This window comes from Arachis stenosperma, chromosome 9 (genome assembly GCF_014773155.1).
Source record: "Arachis stenosperma cultivar V10309 chromosome 9, arast.V10309.gnm1.PFL2, whole genome shotgun sequence".
Lineage (NCBI taxonomy): Eukaryota > Viridiplantae > Streptophyta > Magnoliopsida > Fabales > Fabaceae > Arachis > Arachis stenosperma.
Window position 1 is genome coordinate 18,752,593 of NC_080385.1, and position 16,534 is coordinate 18,769,126.

At 41.9% G+C, this 16,534-nt stretch overlaps 1 protein-coding gene across 1 annotated transcript; it reads left to right on the plus strand.

Annotated features, from left to right (window-relative positions):
* The first annotated feature begins 2,045 nt into the window (after nt 1-2,045).
* LOC130949192 (uncharacterized) lies at nt 2,046-3,123 on the plus strand. Its single transcript, XM_057877983.1, has 2 exons — nt 2,046-2,378; nt 2,539-3,123. Exons 1-2 carry the CDS (start codon nt 2,046-2,048, stop codon nt 3,121-3,123), a joined length of 918 nt encoding a protein of 305 aa, XP_057733966.1.
* The last annotated feature ends 13,411 nt before the right edge of the window (nt 3,124-16,534 follow it).

The window sequence follows — 16,534 nt, forward strand, 5'->3', positions numbered from 1 at the left end:
GGTCCCAAGACCAACTTGCTGATTTTCTTACCAAAGCTCTACCACCGGGTTCCTTCTCTACTAATGTTTCCAAGCTAGGATTGTTAGATTTATACAATTCTAGCTTGCGGGAGGCTGTTACCTAGATTATTTTTTTTATTTGTATTTTTTTATATAGTAGGAGTACATAAGGAGTACATAGTATATAAGGGGTTACAACTCAAATATTTTTTAGAGGAATTTTTCATTCTTTTCAAAATGAGAACAACTTATTCTTTTCCATCTCTTGGTCCCTTCTGGCCATCAACATCACAGCTTGAATAGCTTAGGGCATGAAATTTTCTTCAGGAATGAAGAAACTAAAAAAAAAGTAAAATATGGTATTAATCTTGGTGATGTTGGCATGTTCATTAATTATTGAAACTGAGACTTTAGTGTTCAATAACCGTAAAGCTATTATTAGGGATGGATAAAGAAAAATACTTCTTTATATATCAATAGCTCTATTCATAAATACTTTTAGCTCAAAATTTGCTTTTACAAGGGTTTTATTTTTCAAATGGGTTCTTTAAAATTTTTTAGTTTTTTTCTAAGACTTTTTATAATTCTTAAGTTTATTATTATTATTTGCAATGCTAAGTTTTGATTTGTTATTTTATTTTATTTCTTTTGGTAGATGTGATCAAATCTTATTTAGAAGGCCAAAAAAATTAGTTTGAATGTTATTTAAACTTATATGAATATATATTATCTGTTTTTCTTTCTCTGCTTTTTTTCATATTTGATTTCTTTTCTTCTCACTTGGATAATAAATTAATTAGTTAAGAATTTAATTATGATTATGTTCTGGCCCGATCCAGCTGGTCCAATACCTCGGCCCAGCCGGCCGACCCGACAGATATACAAAATTTAAACCGGGAGGAAACCCAATACACCTCCTCCCCGCCAGCGAGGTACCTGACAGCTGGGGAAGGAAGTTTTCTGGAAGGCAGGTCTACTCCCGTGGGACCTGCCCTAGGTATAGACTAGATAAGGGGAGGGCCTTACCCTCCCCCAAGGTACGTCACCTAACCCTCACCTATTCTGTCACTTTGTACGGATTCTGACTTGAGCGTCGGAGTCCCTTTTGCAGGTGGTTCCCCCTCATCACGCCAACAACTCGGGAGATCGTGAAGCTCCATCCCTTTTCCTTTAACGTCAACCTAGGAGGTTCAATCACGCACAAATGACCCGGATCCAGATCCTCAGTCACCCCCACATACACATCACTTCCGACCCGTTTAGGAACCGACAAACCAAACATTGGTGCAGTCTGTGGGGACGGATCTGGCCTGAATGGATTTCCTGTTGGGCCCAGTGGAAGGGCAAGAGGGAGGTGAGCCGCACGTAGAGGAAAACGCTCACCGAACCAGTAGGGTGGCCTCCTTGGCCTCTTCTCATGAACGCACGAGATCTCCCTCCCGCGGGGATGAGCCTCCCTCCCGTTCCAGCCCTTCGGAGGAATGAAAAGTTGCGTCACAGGGTACAAAACCTTGACAAGGAGCTGGTGACCAGGGAGTGCTACTAGCCTGGTCCGAGTCAACCTCGTTCCCGTTCTCCCCAAAGGAGAGAGAAAACCCGAGGAAGAAGCCCCCAGAGGAACCAACCAGGCAGACACCGAGCTTCCGATCCCTGCCGACCAGCGCAGAGTCAGAGGCCCAAGGAAAGAGTATGGAAATGTCGAGGAGATGACAAGACCCCATAATCTACACTCAACCCCCTTAGCGAGACATACTGAGGAGGAAGACCGAGAAGAGAGCAAGGAGAGACCGAGAAGGCGACGAAACCCCATAATCATGGGAGCAACCCCTTTTCACCACTCCATTCTCGAAGTCTGGCTGTCGAAACATTTTGACAAGACAACGGACATGAGATACGATGGAACCCAGGATCCCCTAGAACACCTAATGGCCTTTGAGACCAGGATGAACCTGGAGGGTGTGGGTGGCGAGGTGAGATGTCGCGCTTTTCCCGTGACCCTAGCATGACCGGCAATCCGATGGTTCAACGCTCTCCCTCAAGGGTCCATGACGACTTTTGTGGACATAACCCGTGGTTTTCTAGAACAATTTACTACGTGCATTGCCAAAGCCAAGCACCCGATCAACCTCCTAGGGGTAACCCAAAGAAGCGGTGTACCGACCAGGAGGTATCTTGGCAGGTTCAACGACGAATGCCTAGAGATTGACGGCCTGACCGATTCGGTGGCCAGCTTGTGTCTGACAAACAGGCTGTTGAATGAAGACTTCAAGGAAACACCTCACTACCAAACCTGTATGGACCATGCAAGAAATCCAAAATGTGGCGAGAGAGTACATCAACGACGAAAAGGTCAGTCAAGTGGTGGCGGCCAACAAATGGTAGCCTGCCTATCTTCCTCGCCATCCCGGCAACGGGGAAAGGCCCAAGGAGCACTCCAAGGATGGAGGGCCGACTAAACCCTTCAAATTGTTCCCCCGGGTAGGAAAGTTCACGAACTATACCCATCTAACGGCTTTGATCATTGAGGTGTGCCAACAGATAGCCGACAAAGGCATCTTGTCGAAACCTCGCCAACTCAAAGACAGAACTGGCGGAAACAAAAATCTCTACTGTGACTACCATAAAGGTTTTGGCCATAAAACCCAAGATTGGTTTGACTTGAAGGACGCCTTGGAACAGGCGATTCGTGAAGGAAAAATGGCGGAGTTTTCACAGTTCATAAGAGAACCCAAGAGGCGAGGGTGCGACCGATCTGACGACGACAAAAGCCGCATTGTGAAGCCAATGCAAGAGCCCAAAGAAGACAACGACCGCGGCCTTACAGTCGTGAATGTCGTAGTCGGAAGGGACGCAGCACCGAGATCGAAGTCGGCAGCAAAGAAAGACGCTAAGGTTCTAGCCGTATCATCAACTAGCCACGGACCCTCCCGGCCCCCAGAAGAACCCCAAGAATATCATTCGGACCGGAGGACGCTAAGTGACATACCAGAGAATCCTCCCATGGTAATCACGACAAGGGTAGGAACAGGGTTGGTCAAGCGAATTCTCGTTGAAACCGCGCCGACTCCAACATTATGTTCTGAAACGTGTTTGACGCCCTGGGCCTCTGAGAAACCGACTTAAAAACTCATCAACACGGAGTGGTCGGCCTAGGAGATAATTTTATAAAACCTGACATGACAGTCTCCCTCCCAGTCTCCATAGGAGAAGGTCAAGGAAAGAGGACGCTAATGGTGGAGTTTGTCGTTCTGAGGGACTCCACAGCCTACAACCTTATCTTGGGGAGGAAAACAATCAATGAGTTCTGTGCAGTAATATGTACCAAGCTATTGATCATGAAGTTTATTGCTGACGATGGGTCGGTAGGATCCATCAGGGGAGACTTAGAAACGGCGATCGCGTACGACAACACCAGCCTCTCCCTAAGGAAGAAGTCGAAGGAGGCATCTAGGGTTTTCCTAACCGATGTGGATGCTAGGATTGACGACAAACCGAGACTAGAGCCTGAAGGAGACCTGGAAAGGTTTAGGGTCGGGAACTCAGAGGACAAGTTCACTTTTGTGAACAGAAACCTCCCCTACAACCTGAAAAAGCCTTTGATAGAGATTATTTGAGCAAATGGCGATTTGTTTGCCTGGACACCAGCTAATATACCAGGGATCGACCCCCAGTTCATGTCACATCACCTGGCTGTGAAGGCAGATGCCAAGCCCGTGGCCCAAAGACGAAGGAAGATGTCCCAGGAGAGAGCCAATGAAGTGGCCAAGCAAACGACCAGCTTGTTAGAAGCAAGATTTATCCAGAAACTAGACTACTCGACTTGGCTGTCAAATGTAGTACTGGTTAGGAAAGCCAACAGGAAATGGAGAATGTGTGTAGACTACTCGAACCTCAACAAGGCATGCCCTAAGGACACTTTCCCCCTCCCCAACATTGATGCTTTAGTCGATGCGGCTGCGAGATACTGTTTTCTGAGTTTTATGGACGCGTACTCTGGTTATAACCAGATACCGATGCATCGGCCTGACGAGGAGAAAATAGCGTTTATAACGCTAGGTGGCACGTACTGCTACAGGGTAATGCCGTTCGGATTAAAGAATGCGGGAGCAACTTATCAAAGGCTGATAAGCAAAATTTCTGCCGACCTGATCAGGAAGTCGGTAGAGGTGTACATAGATGACATCCTGGTAAAGACCAGCCAATCGGAAGACCTAGTTGGTGACTTAAAAACTATGTTCGCGTTCCTCCGACGACACAACATGAGGCTGAACCCTCTCAAGTGCGCTTTTGCCAAGGAGGCCGAGAAGTTCCTTGGTTTCAGGATAATACAGAGGGGAGTTGAAGCCAACCCTGAGAAGTGCGAGGCAATTTTGTGAATGACGAGCCTGGGATGCATCAAAGACATGCAAAGGTTGGCTGGAAGACTCACAGCCCTGTCCCGTTTTCTCGACGCGTCGGCGGCTAAAGCCCTTCCATTCTTTAGCTTGATGAGAAATGGAATAGCTTTTGAGTGGACTCCGGCGTGCGAAGAGGCCTTCAACCACTTCAAAAGCATACTCTCGGCACCCCCGATCCTCGGCAAGCCTAAGAACGGTGAGACGTTGTTCCTGTATTTGGCAGTAACGGATGAAGCCTTGGCGGCCGGTTTGGTACGAGAAGAGGGAAAAATCAAATAGCCAGTTTACTTTGTTAGCAAAGCACTACAAGGGGCAGAGTTAAGATACAGTAAATTGGAAAAGTTAGCATATGCACTCTTAACCTCGTCCTGAAGGTTGCGGCAATACTTCCAAGGACATCGGATAATTGCCAGGACGGATCAAGCGATCCGCCAAGACTTACAAAAGCCCGACCTGGCTGGACGGATGATGACTTGGGCAGTCGAGCTATCTCAATACGATCTGCAATATGATCTCAAATACGCAATTAAAGCCCAGGAAATGGCCGATTTCCTGGTGGAAGTAACTTGAGACCCTCACGAGATCCTGAACATGCGGTGAAAACTCCATGTGGACGGAGCTTCCAACCAAACATTCGGGGGAGCAGGGATAATCTTAGAGAGCCTGACCAGAATGGTATATGAGCAGTCCATCAAATTTGAGTTCTCGGTCTCTAACAACCAAACAGAATATGAAGCCCTCATTGGTGGCCTACTCTTAGCAAAAGAAGTTGGGGCGACTAGAGTGGAGGTGAACAGCAACTCCCAAGTTATCACGTCCCAAATCAATGGAACTTACCAAGCTAAGGACTCCCTGCTGCAAAAATACTGGGAAAGGGTAAAAAATTTGAGTGAAGAATTCGATGAGGTCATGGTGCAGCACGTTCCAAGGGAAAGGAATACCCGAGCGGACCTCCTGTCGAAACTGACTAGCACAAAGCTGGGAATGGGAAATCGGTCTTTGATCCAAGGATTAGTGAAAGAACCCACAGTTGCCCTGTGTGTGACTCTAGCAGACGTCGTCCTCTTATGGATCGACCCAATTACCGACTTCTTGGAAAGCGATAAGCTCCCCGACAACCATAAGACCGCAAAAATGTTAAGGAGGGAGATGGCCAAGTAAGTAATAGTACAAGACCAGCTATTTAAGAGAGGACTGAACCAACCGGTGCTGAAATGCCTACGGCTCGACCAGACGGACTACGTATTAAGAGAAGTCCATGAGGGGTGTTGCGGTCACCATATTGGGGGAAAAGCTTTGGCCTGGAAACTCGTTAGAGCCGGTTACTTTTGGCCCTCGACGATGTCAGACTCCTAGGAATTCGTTAAGAGATGCAAGAAGTGCCAAGAGAACGCCAACTTTCATAACATCATGGCAGCCGAGTTGAGCTTACTAATGGCCTTCCGACCTTTCAGCCAATGGGGGATTAACCTTTTGAGACCTTTCTCGGTAGGTCTCGGACAGGTAAATACCTTATCGTGGCCATTGATTACTACATAAAGTGGGTCGAAGCGAAGCCGCTAGCCAGCATTTCATCCGCAAACTACCGTAAGTTCATGTGGAGACAAATAATTTCCAGATTCAGAATCCAAGAGTCCATGATATCGGACAACAGGACGCAGTTCACGGACAAGAAATTTGGGGAATTTCTTATGGGCCTAGGGATAAAACAGAGATTCTCGTCAGTGGAGCACCCACAGACCAACGGCCAAGTGGAAGCAGCGAATAAAGTCATCCTCCAAGGCCTTAAGAAACGACTTGACCAGAAGAAAGGAGCATGGGCAGACAAACTCGCATCAGTTTTATGGTCGTACAGGACAACACCGCATTCCTCCACCGGGGAGACACCTTTCTGGCTCACCTACAGGGTCAATGTGATGATCCCTGTGGAAGTGGGAGTGCCGAGCCCACGGCTACTCCTTGGCAGAGTCGAGGAAGCAGTGGAGAAGGATCTGGTTGACGAAACCATGGAGATGGCCAACTTGTCGAGATAGTGTTAAAGCAGAGAACAGCCCAGCGATACAATGCCAAAGTGCTTAATAGGAATTTTGAACCAACGACCTAGTCCTACGACGTAACGACGTAGGCCTCCCAACCCCCAGAAAAGGGAAGCTGGCGGCTAATTGGGAAGGCCCATACCGATAAAGGAAGTGGTCGGCAACGGGGCTTACAAGCTGGAACGTCTGGACGGGAAAGAGGTACCCCAAACATGGAACGTGGCAAATTTGACAAGGTTCTACCCTTAGAATCCAGGACGATCTAAGACAACCACCCGTCTCCCCAGTTCAGTAACACCCATTTTACTTCGTGTTGAATTATTTTCTTAACTTTTGACATTGTTTAACATGTTTTGATTTTCTCTATTTCATTTTATTCTATCTCTATTTTTATCTTTATAGTTATCAACTAACCCGTTTGGTGCAATTACGGCCTCACAGGATTGATCACCCCGGGAGCCAACGATACCGTGAACGCTACACTAAACGGCTACAAAAGTAAAATCCATAATTGGAACTCTTAATCATGAAAGCGATGAATCGGCTTCACTAAGTACCAATGTCAAAACAAAACGGCAAATAGTTCGAAAATTACCAATGCCAAAACAAAATGGTAAACAGTTCCCCAATTACAAATGTCAATCAAAACAGTAAACAAGTTTACACAAAGAGTTCAAAGCAAGATATTACAAAGTAAACACACATCACTTCTTCGGGATGTCAATAATTTGCCCATCCCGAATAGTCTTGAAAGCTCCAATTGCGGAGGTGTTGAAGTTGGGAGAAAATAGCTTGACGTGGGCCTTTATCGCTTCCTCGGTCCCGAAGATCACCTCGCGTGCACTCCTCACCGTCTCCTTGTTCTTCTTCTTTAGACCGACAACCTCCCCCTTCAGCCCCACGACCTCAGCCTTGGCGTCCTTCGCCGAGTTCTCGGCCTCCTCAAGCTTTTCCTCCAAGACAGTAACCTTAGCTTGGGCCGCGACGGTTTCACCACGAGCAGAGTTGAGCTGACTCTCCAACATCATCTTCCGGTCAGTAAGGTGGGCCACCGCTTCGTCGGAAGTTTTCAACTTCCCCTCCGATTCGGCTAATTTTTCCTTCAAGATCCCGACCTCGGACCTCAAGCTCTCAACTTCTCGCAAGGATTGACGATACTTCCCATCCAGCACCCCAGCTTGGGTCAAGATGGGATCTGCCCTCCTTGCGATGGTCGCAGCTCACAACATACACGGGTAGATCCACCTAGCCTGGGCATCAAGATTCCCATCGTGGAAGAACTCATCAGTGTCTAGCATGAGCTGCGAGTCGATAAAACCCCCAACATCATAAATTTTCTCCATAACGATGAGCGACCCATCAGGGCTGGAGGTCGACTTCCGTTTGCGGGGGTTCTCGACTATCGCCACGTCGGGACCTCCATCGATCGGCTCTGTCTCAGGAGGGACCATGCCACTACTACTTGGGGTGGTCGTTGCGATGGGGCTAGTAGGTCCCGGAGGGGGAGGGGGAGCTTATTGCACTTCAGCGGTAGGAGAGAACGGGTGCTCAACAGTATTGGTTGCGGAGCTGTCCTCACTATGCCCAGGAAGAAACTGGGCCATTAAATCTTTAAGTTTGGTCCTCTCGGTGGCCATGGACACTGCAGTAAGATACACAACAACTCGTCAGCTCGTTAAAAAAAAAAGAAAAAAATAGAAGAAGCAGGGGAGGGCAACACTAGAACCAGCCGACCACTCACCTATATAACTCCTACCCATCTCTTGGTCACCCATTAAAAGATGTGGGTTGATATTATTTTTGTTAAATACGGCCAACAACACATCAGCTATGTTTTTATCCCGCTAGGTTAACCCTTTGTATGCTACTTTGGTGAAAGCATTGGACCCGATCCCGAAGCTCCAGTAGGTCAGAATCCGCCGCTCTCCCTCCAAGGTTAACCAGAAGGGGTGATGGCCTTCGGCAAGCTGGACTTTAAAGAATTTGCCCTTGAAGCCATGAAACGAATCTTCGAACACCCCGAAGATTTGCCTGTCCTGGGCGGCTTGGAAGGACATAAACCCCTTCTTATGCCTTCCCTCTTTGAAAAGATTTGTCAAAACAAAAAGCCACAAAAATACTTCTACAGAGGCCGGCAACTCCAAGTACTCACAAACCATCTCGAAGCACCGGATAGCGGCCCAACTATTTGGGTGCAGCTATGACGGAGCCATGTTGCACCAGTTCAGAAGTGCCTTTTGGAAGGGGGAGAAGGGGATGCGAACCCTAGGACGGTAAACATTGCCTTATACAGCTAAATCCAGTCGGCAACTCGGGAGGTGTTCAAGTTAAGTTGACATATTCGTTCGTAGTCCGCGGGAACGAACACTTCGTAGCGTTCCTCCTCGGGACCTCCCCCGCATAATTGGTCAGCGTCGCAAAACTCCGTGAGCTCCTCTAGGGTTATTTGGGAAGGTGTATCCTTCACGTCTGAGGTAACTCAGGCGTATCGGTCAACACGGGGCCTCGAAAGGGGAAGTTGCACCATACCTACAGTGGGGCACCACTCAAAGTTAGACTACAAGGTCGGGAAGCCGAAAAAACCAGAACTAACACTATATACCGTAGTAAGCCTATCTACAGTTAAACAAATGCTAAATACCAGAAATCTAAATGGTAACCCCCTCTAAAGCCTAACTAACAGCAGAATGATTCAAACAACACACATGCATAACCTAAAAGCTACAAGAACGCAAAAGGATGACAACAGTAGTAGTAATAATAGCAATCATTCATTAAAAAGGAGATGCTTACCAGGAAGGTTGCTGTTAAGAAAAATTGGAAAAATTTGAGGGGATGTAGTTGCAGTTGAACTGGAAGTGGATCAAGGCGGTGGAATCCAAGAAGCAGGAGAGGAAAAATGAGAGGAAATAGTGCAGAAAGGATGCAGAAATGGGAAGATGGAACGTGAAAGTAGGGGAAAGAGAATGAACATTAAGGAATAACTGCCACTACAGGGAAGTGCAAAAGTCAGGGGTAAAACTGACTTTTTTTCAAGCTTTCAAATCAGCCATAATGGCATTAAATGACAGGCGTAGAGAACGAGACGACGAATGACACTCCCTCGAAATGGTGAAACCCACTCGCACGTAGGGTGCACGCCCCTATCACGAGCGGCCAACCTCGCAAGGATTTAACCAAAGAAAGTAGGATAAAACGCGCCAACAACGATGCTCACGACCATAGCTGGTGCGTTGGGGGCACTGTTCTGGCCCAGCCCAACTGGTCCAATGTCCCGGCCCAGCCGGCCGACTCGACGAGTATACAAAACTCGAAAAGGGAGGAAACCCAATACACCTCCTCTCCGCCAGCGAGGTACCTAACAGTTGGGGAAAGAAGTTTTCTGGAAGGCGGGTCTGCTTCCGTGGGACCCGTCCTAGGTATAGACTATATAAGGGGAGGGCCCAACCCTTCCCCCAAGGTACGTCACCTAACTCTCACTTATTCTGCCACCTTGTACGGATTCTGACTTGAGCGTTGGAGTCCCTTTTGCAGGTGGCTCCCCCCTCATCACGCCAACAACTCGAGAGATAGTGAAGCTCCATCCCTCTTCCTTCAACGTCAACCCAGGAGGTCCAATCATGCACAAACGACCTAGATCCAGATCCTCAATCACCCCGCATACACATCACTTCCGACCCGTTCAGGAACCAACATTATATTGTGTCTCTTATGTCTATCCTTGTACGCTGTGGTTGATCTAAATCAATTTCAGTTCATTTTTTAAAGACCTCAAAATTTCACAGTTTAAAAATTATTAGCCGAATAAAATCACTAATTTCTTTTTGTAAGTTCATTGTTTTCAGTTTTTTTAATCTCTTCTTGAAATCTTTTTTTAATTCTTTATTTATTGTTCCTCCCAATCAACTGTTAAAGCGGAATTTTTTTTTTGTTAGAAATTTGGATAAATTTTATTTTAAGCAACATTATCATTATTTTTGTTTAATTTGAAACGAAGTTGGGGTTGCATTGAATATTCTTATAGTTGTCTCCATTCAACATCTATCTTGTCAAGTAAATGTACAATTTGATGTTATACTAATGTCTCTCCTAATTAGCTATTTTCAAGCTTTTAGCATTTAAGATGATTTAGTTTTTCTATCATTCTCTATTCTCCCGATTTTTGAGTATAGGATTATTTTCAAGCTCATGAAAAAGCATATTATCTAGCAATACGTACCTTCACTTACTGAGTAATAGGTTGAAAGCTTATACCATAAATAATCTAATACGAAAACCAATTATTTACCATGTGCTCTTTTTTATTCTCTTCTCATTTTTCTACAAGTAAAATAATTATCTATTTAATTGTGTGCTGTTGAATTGTTATTAGTGTAAGATTCCAGATTTTTAAAAAATAAATAATAAATTATTCATATATATATATATATATATATGTTTTATTTTTAGAAAGTTGCCTTTACTACTAATAATAATAATAATAATAAATAAATAAATAAACTAAAGTGATGAGATTTTAAGTTTTAAATTAATTTGAGTTTATACAAATTTTAATTACAGTTAGATATTTTTGATTAATTTTATAAACTAAAAAAATTAATTTATTTATCTCTAAATTATAAATTAGAGTATTTAATTAAAAATAATTTGTAATTTGAAAAATAAGTAATATTCTTAAAATTAATTATATTGATTGAATTTGGTTTTAAATTAATACTCCACCTTAATCCTAAATTCTCAATTTAAACCCTAATTTTAACTAACCCTAACTTTTTTTTACCCAACATACACGTATACAACACTAATCCCTCCTACATTCATGCACGTGTTTCACTCTGAGCCACGTTTACCCACTCTTTACCGCTACTCACTCACCCTCACCCGTCACTCACAGAAACCTCAGCAAGAAAAGAAAAGGGGGGAAACGGAAAGGGGGAAAGAGAGGGAAGAGAGAGTTGTGAATATAGGAAGAAGAAAAGTGAGTAGGAGAAATCGTGCCCTGTTGTTGCCGCCGCAACGCCACTGCACCGTCGCCACCGTTCCATGGAGCCGAACCCGCGTCGTCGTCGCAAATGAAGAGGACGCCGCCATCTCTGTCGCACCTGGTCACTGCCAGCTCACCGACGGAGACCGCCATTCCCTCACCGCTACTGCGTCGTCGTTAATGAAGCTTCTGCCGCTGCCGTGAACCGCGAACAGAGGAAAGGAAAAGAGATGAGTTGGCGAGGAAGAAGAGGAAGCAGCGCTGCCTTTCCATTGCCGCTGCTGCCAAGGTTTGTGGAGGAGAGTGTCGCCGTCGCCGTGGGTGGAGTCCACCGTCCGAGCTGCCACCAAAAGGATCCACTGCCACCGAACCCTAGCTATCACTGCCATTGGAGTCACCGTGGTTGCCACTGGAGAAGTGTTATGAACGCCGCTGCCACTAAACCACCTTAGTCACTACTTCGGTCCCATTCAAGCACCACAGCCTCCTCTTTTCTTGTCTTTGAATAAGCACTACCATTTTCCAGTTTCAATCCCGATTCTACCATTTTTGAATATGTAACTCCTCTATCTTTGCTCTGCTGTCATTTTATTTTTCTGCTATGATCTTCTTTTAATTATGATAGCGTATGTCTCTGTCTTAGTTTTGCCAAGGTATGTTTGAAAAATTGAAATTGGTGCTGCTGCCGTTTCGATCATGTTGGAATCACCGTTGCTGCCATGAAACAAAAACGGAAGGGAGTTAACATGTTTCACCTATGTAAATTCAGCTAGTCGAGGTAGGGGATTTTATTTTAAAATTAACTATTTTAAATTATGAATGCAATGGAAGTCTAGTGGGTATTTACAAATAGTTTATGATTGTTTGAAATGACTGAATGATGAGTTTGAATTGAGGTTATGATTGATGTCGGAAACTCTGGTTATGCTAATGTCTTGGTTGGGTTGTTGATTTGAGAAAATATAAAAGTGAGGAAGCCCGTAAAGGTGGTGAAGACAAATTTTAAGAGAAGGTTCTGTCTGAGTTCTTATAAAAACATATGAAAAAGTGATATTATTTTGGAAATCCAATTTATAAGCTTATTTTGAGACATGATTTTATATTAGAAAATATTTGGTTTACATATTTACTCATCTTAAGAAAAGGGATTTGTATTGGAAATTTATTTTATTGGTAATGAATTGAGAATTGGAAAAGATTTTGATATTCGAATTGGTTAGATTTTAGATTTATAAATGTTTTGGATATTGGACTGGATTTGTTGATTTGTTGGAAGTGATCTTTAAGAATTAAAAATAGTTTGGTTGGAACCTTTGAAGGGTGGTAAACCCCGAATTTTAGAGGAAATACTGCATAAATTTTTATAAAACTTCGAGACTTTGCTTAAAGCGTTATTCAAAAGAGAATTTGATTTAAAACTCCTTCTATTTGACTTTCAATTTATCAGGAAAACTGTTATGTTTTAAGTTTATCCTATTGAGAAAATATTTTTTATTTAAGTAATAATTTGAGTTCGGTTTATTAAGGAAAGGAATTTTTGTTAAACGATAAAGAAGTTTGGCTGTCAAGAAACTCGAGGCAATGATAAGTGAATAATAATAATAAGGAGATGCGGAGGTATGTATAGTTAAGCACTGATGCGGAGGTACATTTAATAATATGGGGATGCGGAGATATGAGCATGTAATCGGTGATGTGGAGATAAAATGAAAAGAAAAAAAAAATGAAAAGTCATGAGTGAAATAAGTAATTGAAATAGATTATGATTCATGAAAATGAAATGGAAATTGGCCTTGTGCCAAATTGCTAATGTGAAAGGGCCCGCTTAACTGATAGCCTGAAATTGCTAATGCGGGAATGTTCGCCTAACTGATAGCATTATTTTTTTTACTGTGATACACATTAAGATATTATTATGATGAGACCTAATTGACACGAATAACCGTGATGTCAAGGTGTCTAACTGACATAATAAAGAAACCATATTCGGAGTTCGCCCCGAGTAACGTACAAAATACATGTATTCAGCGTCTCTCCTAAAAGTACACAATCTATGAGATAAAAATATTTACACTTTTATCCCAATTATTTTTTAAAATACCAATTTTATCTTAATCATAACCCCTCTTTTTATCCCTTTTCTGCTCCTTCTTCTTTCTTCCCACCTCCCTTCTCCTTCCATCACCGCTAGAGCCATCGCCAACACTGTTATTGCATCCTCCTCAATCCTCTCTTCATCCTCTCCTTTTTTTACTCTTTGTTCTGTCCTTTCTCCTTCACCAATTCCAGTGATATTGCCGCCGGCAATTGTGCCACTGGCTCTGTCTTCATTTGTCGCCTCTGACTTGTGACATTGTCAATGATATACTTTATCTTGTAGATCTGTTCTTCCTTCTTCTCTATTCATCATTTTTTTATTTTAAACTTTTTTTCTTTCAGAAATGGTGTGTGTAATCTTATTTTGTTGGATGAATTTGAATTAAATTATGATTTTGTAATTTTTTTTGCCTTTTTTGAAAAGAAAAATTGGTGAAAGGAAGAAGATGAATTGAAATGAGATGATGAATATAAAGGATTATATTAAAAAGGATAAAATAGATCGTTTAATGTAATTTGTGTTCTGTCTATCACAATTGTCAAACACAAATATATTTATGTACAGAGAAAGTATTCGGAACCAATACTAATTATGTACAATGTGTATAATAGATTAAAAAAAGTAAATTTACAATTAAAAATTAGATCATTAATTAATTATTTAATTTTAATTTTTAAAATTTAAAAATTAGAATTAACATTTAAACCAATTCACACTACGTACGGTTATTTCTAATCTTACCGTAACCTCCAATACACGTCCAAAACTCACCGTCATCTTCTCTGGTTCTCACCTTATGTCACTGAATTCCTCGCCGGCCATACCGATGCCGCCGCATCCTCCCACCGACACCCTCCTCACCTCCGCCGATCAGCCCAATGCACCTCACCCTCCGACGCCTAACGTTGCTGCCACTGGTTTCACGCCTCTCTTCCGAACTGGCTTCGCTTTCTCCCATTTCTTCAAGTTTCTTCTCACCGATGATACCACCATGCTCTTCTTCTTCTTCTTAGGATCTAAGCATGGTTAACTTCTTTCATGATTTGAGCCCTATGCTTCACAACAGTGCCGCTTTCATCACGCCTAATCCTTTTAAACTATATGTTTCACCATAATAGTTGTTTCTTCTATTTATTCATCTTCTTCTTCTATTTTAATGGTCAATTTAGGATGGTTATTTTAGTAGTTATGCCGATGGTTATTTTAATTTTTATGTAGATGATTATTTTGATTAGATTGGATTTAGTTATATATAATTAAAATATGTTAGATGTTCAATTCATTAGGTATGTGAGTGATTATTTTTATCCTTAAGTGGATGGTTATTTTTACTAAGGGTGAGTGGCGTGTGGCAAGTCAAGTAGCGACGGTGAAATGGGATGATTATTGATGAAGGTGGGGTGGTTACCGGTCGAAAAAGAAGAGAGTATTAGAGTGAAATGCTTTAGTAAATTAAGATTTTAGATGGTTATTTTTTTGAAATAACTAACTGAATTTTTTTAAAATTTGAAATTTGAAATTGGGGATTTAAAATTTGAAATTTGATATAAAAAAACTAAATGAGAGTTTTTGAATTTATTATTTATCTCTATTGGGCTAAATAACCAACTCATTGTACACATTGTCAAAATTTTTCATTGACTCACTAGCGGGATTCGTATGTATAATATACAAGTCTTTATGTTCATATCTTTGTATCTTTGTCTCAACCTTTGGGAGACAGAAACCAAACGCAACGACTAAATCCCTATTTTGATCCCTGAGATTCACGCGATTACTCAATTTGGTCCCTAAAATTTAAAATTATCTATACTAGTCTTACAGATTCAAGTCTGGGCATCAATATGGTCCCTCGACTCTTTCCGGTGATGATTAGGCAAACGCAAACGGAGTGCTAAGATGGCACCCTCTCTGCCACATTGGATGATAAGTAAACGACGTCGTTTATCCTTGACGCCCAAACAAATCAGAAATGAAGAATAGTGGAGGTAGAGAAGAAAAAGAATACTTTATTTTGAGTCTCCATCGTTTCTTCTCCCTTCATATTCAAAGCGATGATATTTTCTGACTTGTTTGGGTGCTAAGGATAAACAAAGTCATTTACTCGTCATCCAGCGTGGCATGGAGGATGCCATCTCAGCATTTCGTTTGTCTAGTCATCGTCGAAAAGGATTAAGGAACCATATTGGTGCCCGAACTTGAATCTGAAGGACCAGTATAGATAATTTTAAATTTCGAAAATCAAAATAAGTAACCGCGTGAATTTCAGGAACCAAAATGGGATTTAGTCCAAACACAGCCTTATGTCACATAGTACCATTGTCTATGACTCTAATTTGACATGCCACATGTCACTAATCAATATATCATCACTTTTTACATGTGATCAAACTATATTTTGATATATGACGTTGACAATTGATGTTGTTAATAGAAAATGTTTTGAAAAATTAAGGTGAGTCACATAATAAAAATTAAAGACCGAACTAAGATAATTAAAATATTTTAAGATAAATTTAAAATTGAAGTAAAATTTTAGAGATTACTTTCAGACAAAAACTATAAATACACCATTTTTTTAGATAATAGTCATAATACATTACATCAGCTTATTGGCATGCAATTCATGTCAGCTTGTGCTAAGTACGTATGATATGTCTTCATGTATAATTCATGTCAGCTTTTATATATATATAGGAACGGATACATATAATGAGTTGTGGGGGCAAGCAGTATTTTGGAAAAATATAAGAAAATATATGTATAAATATATATGTGTCTTCATTGAAAAATTATATTTGTCCCCACATTAAAAAAAATATATATTAATTTGTGTTAAAATATTTATTTTATATATATTTTTAAAGTTTTAGAATTAAATTTTGATACACTATTAGTGTAAAGTAGTTTTATATATGTATCCAATTACGTAATATCATATCATAAAAAATAACTATCTTTTATATTAATTATATTCAAAATAAACGTAAGTAGATAATTATATAAAATATTTTACACT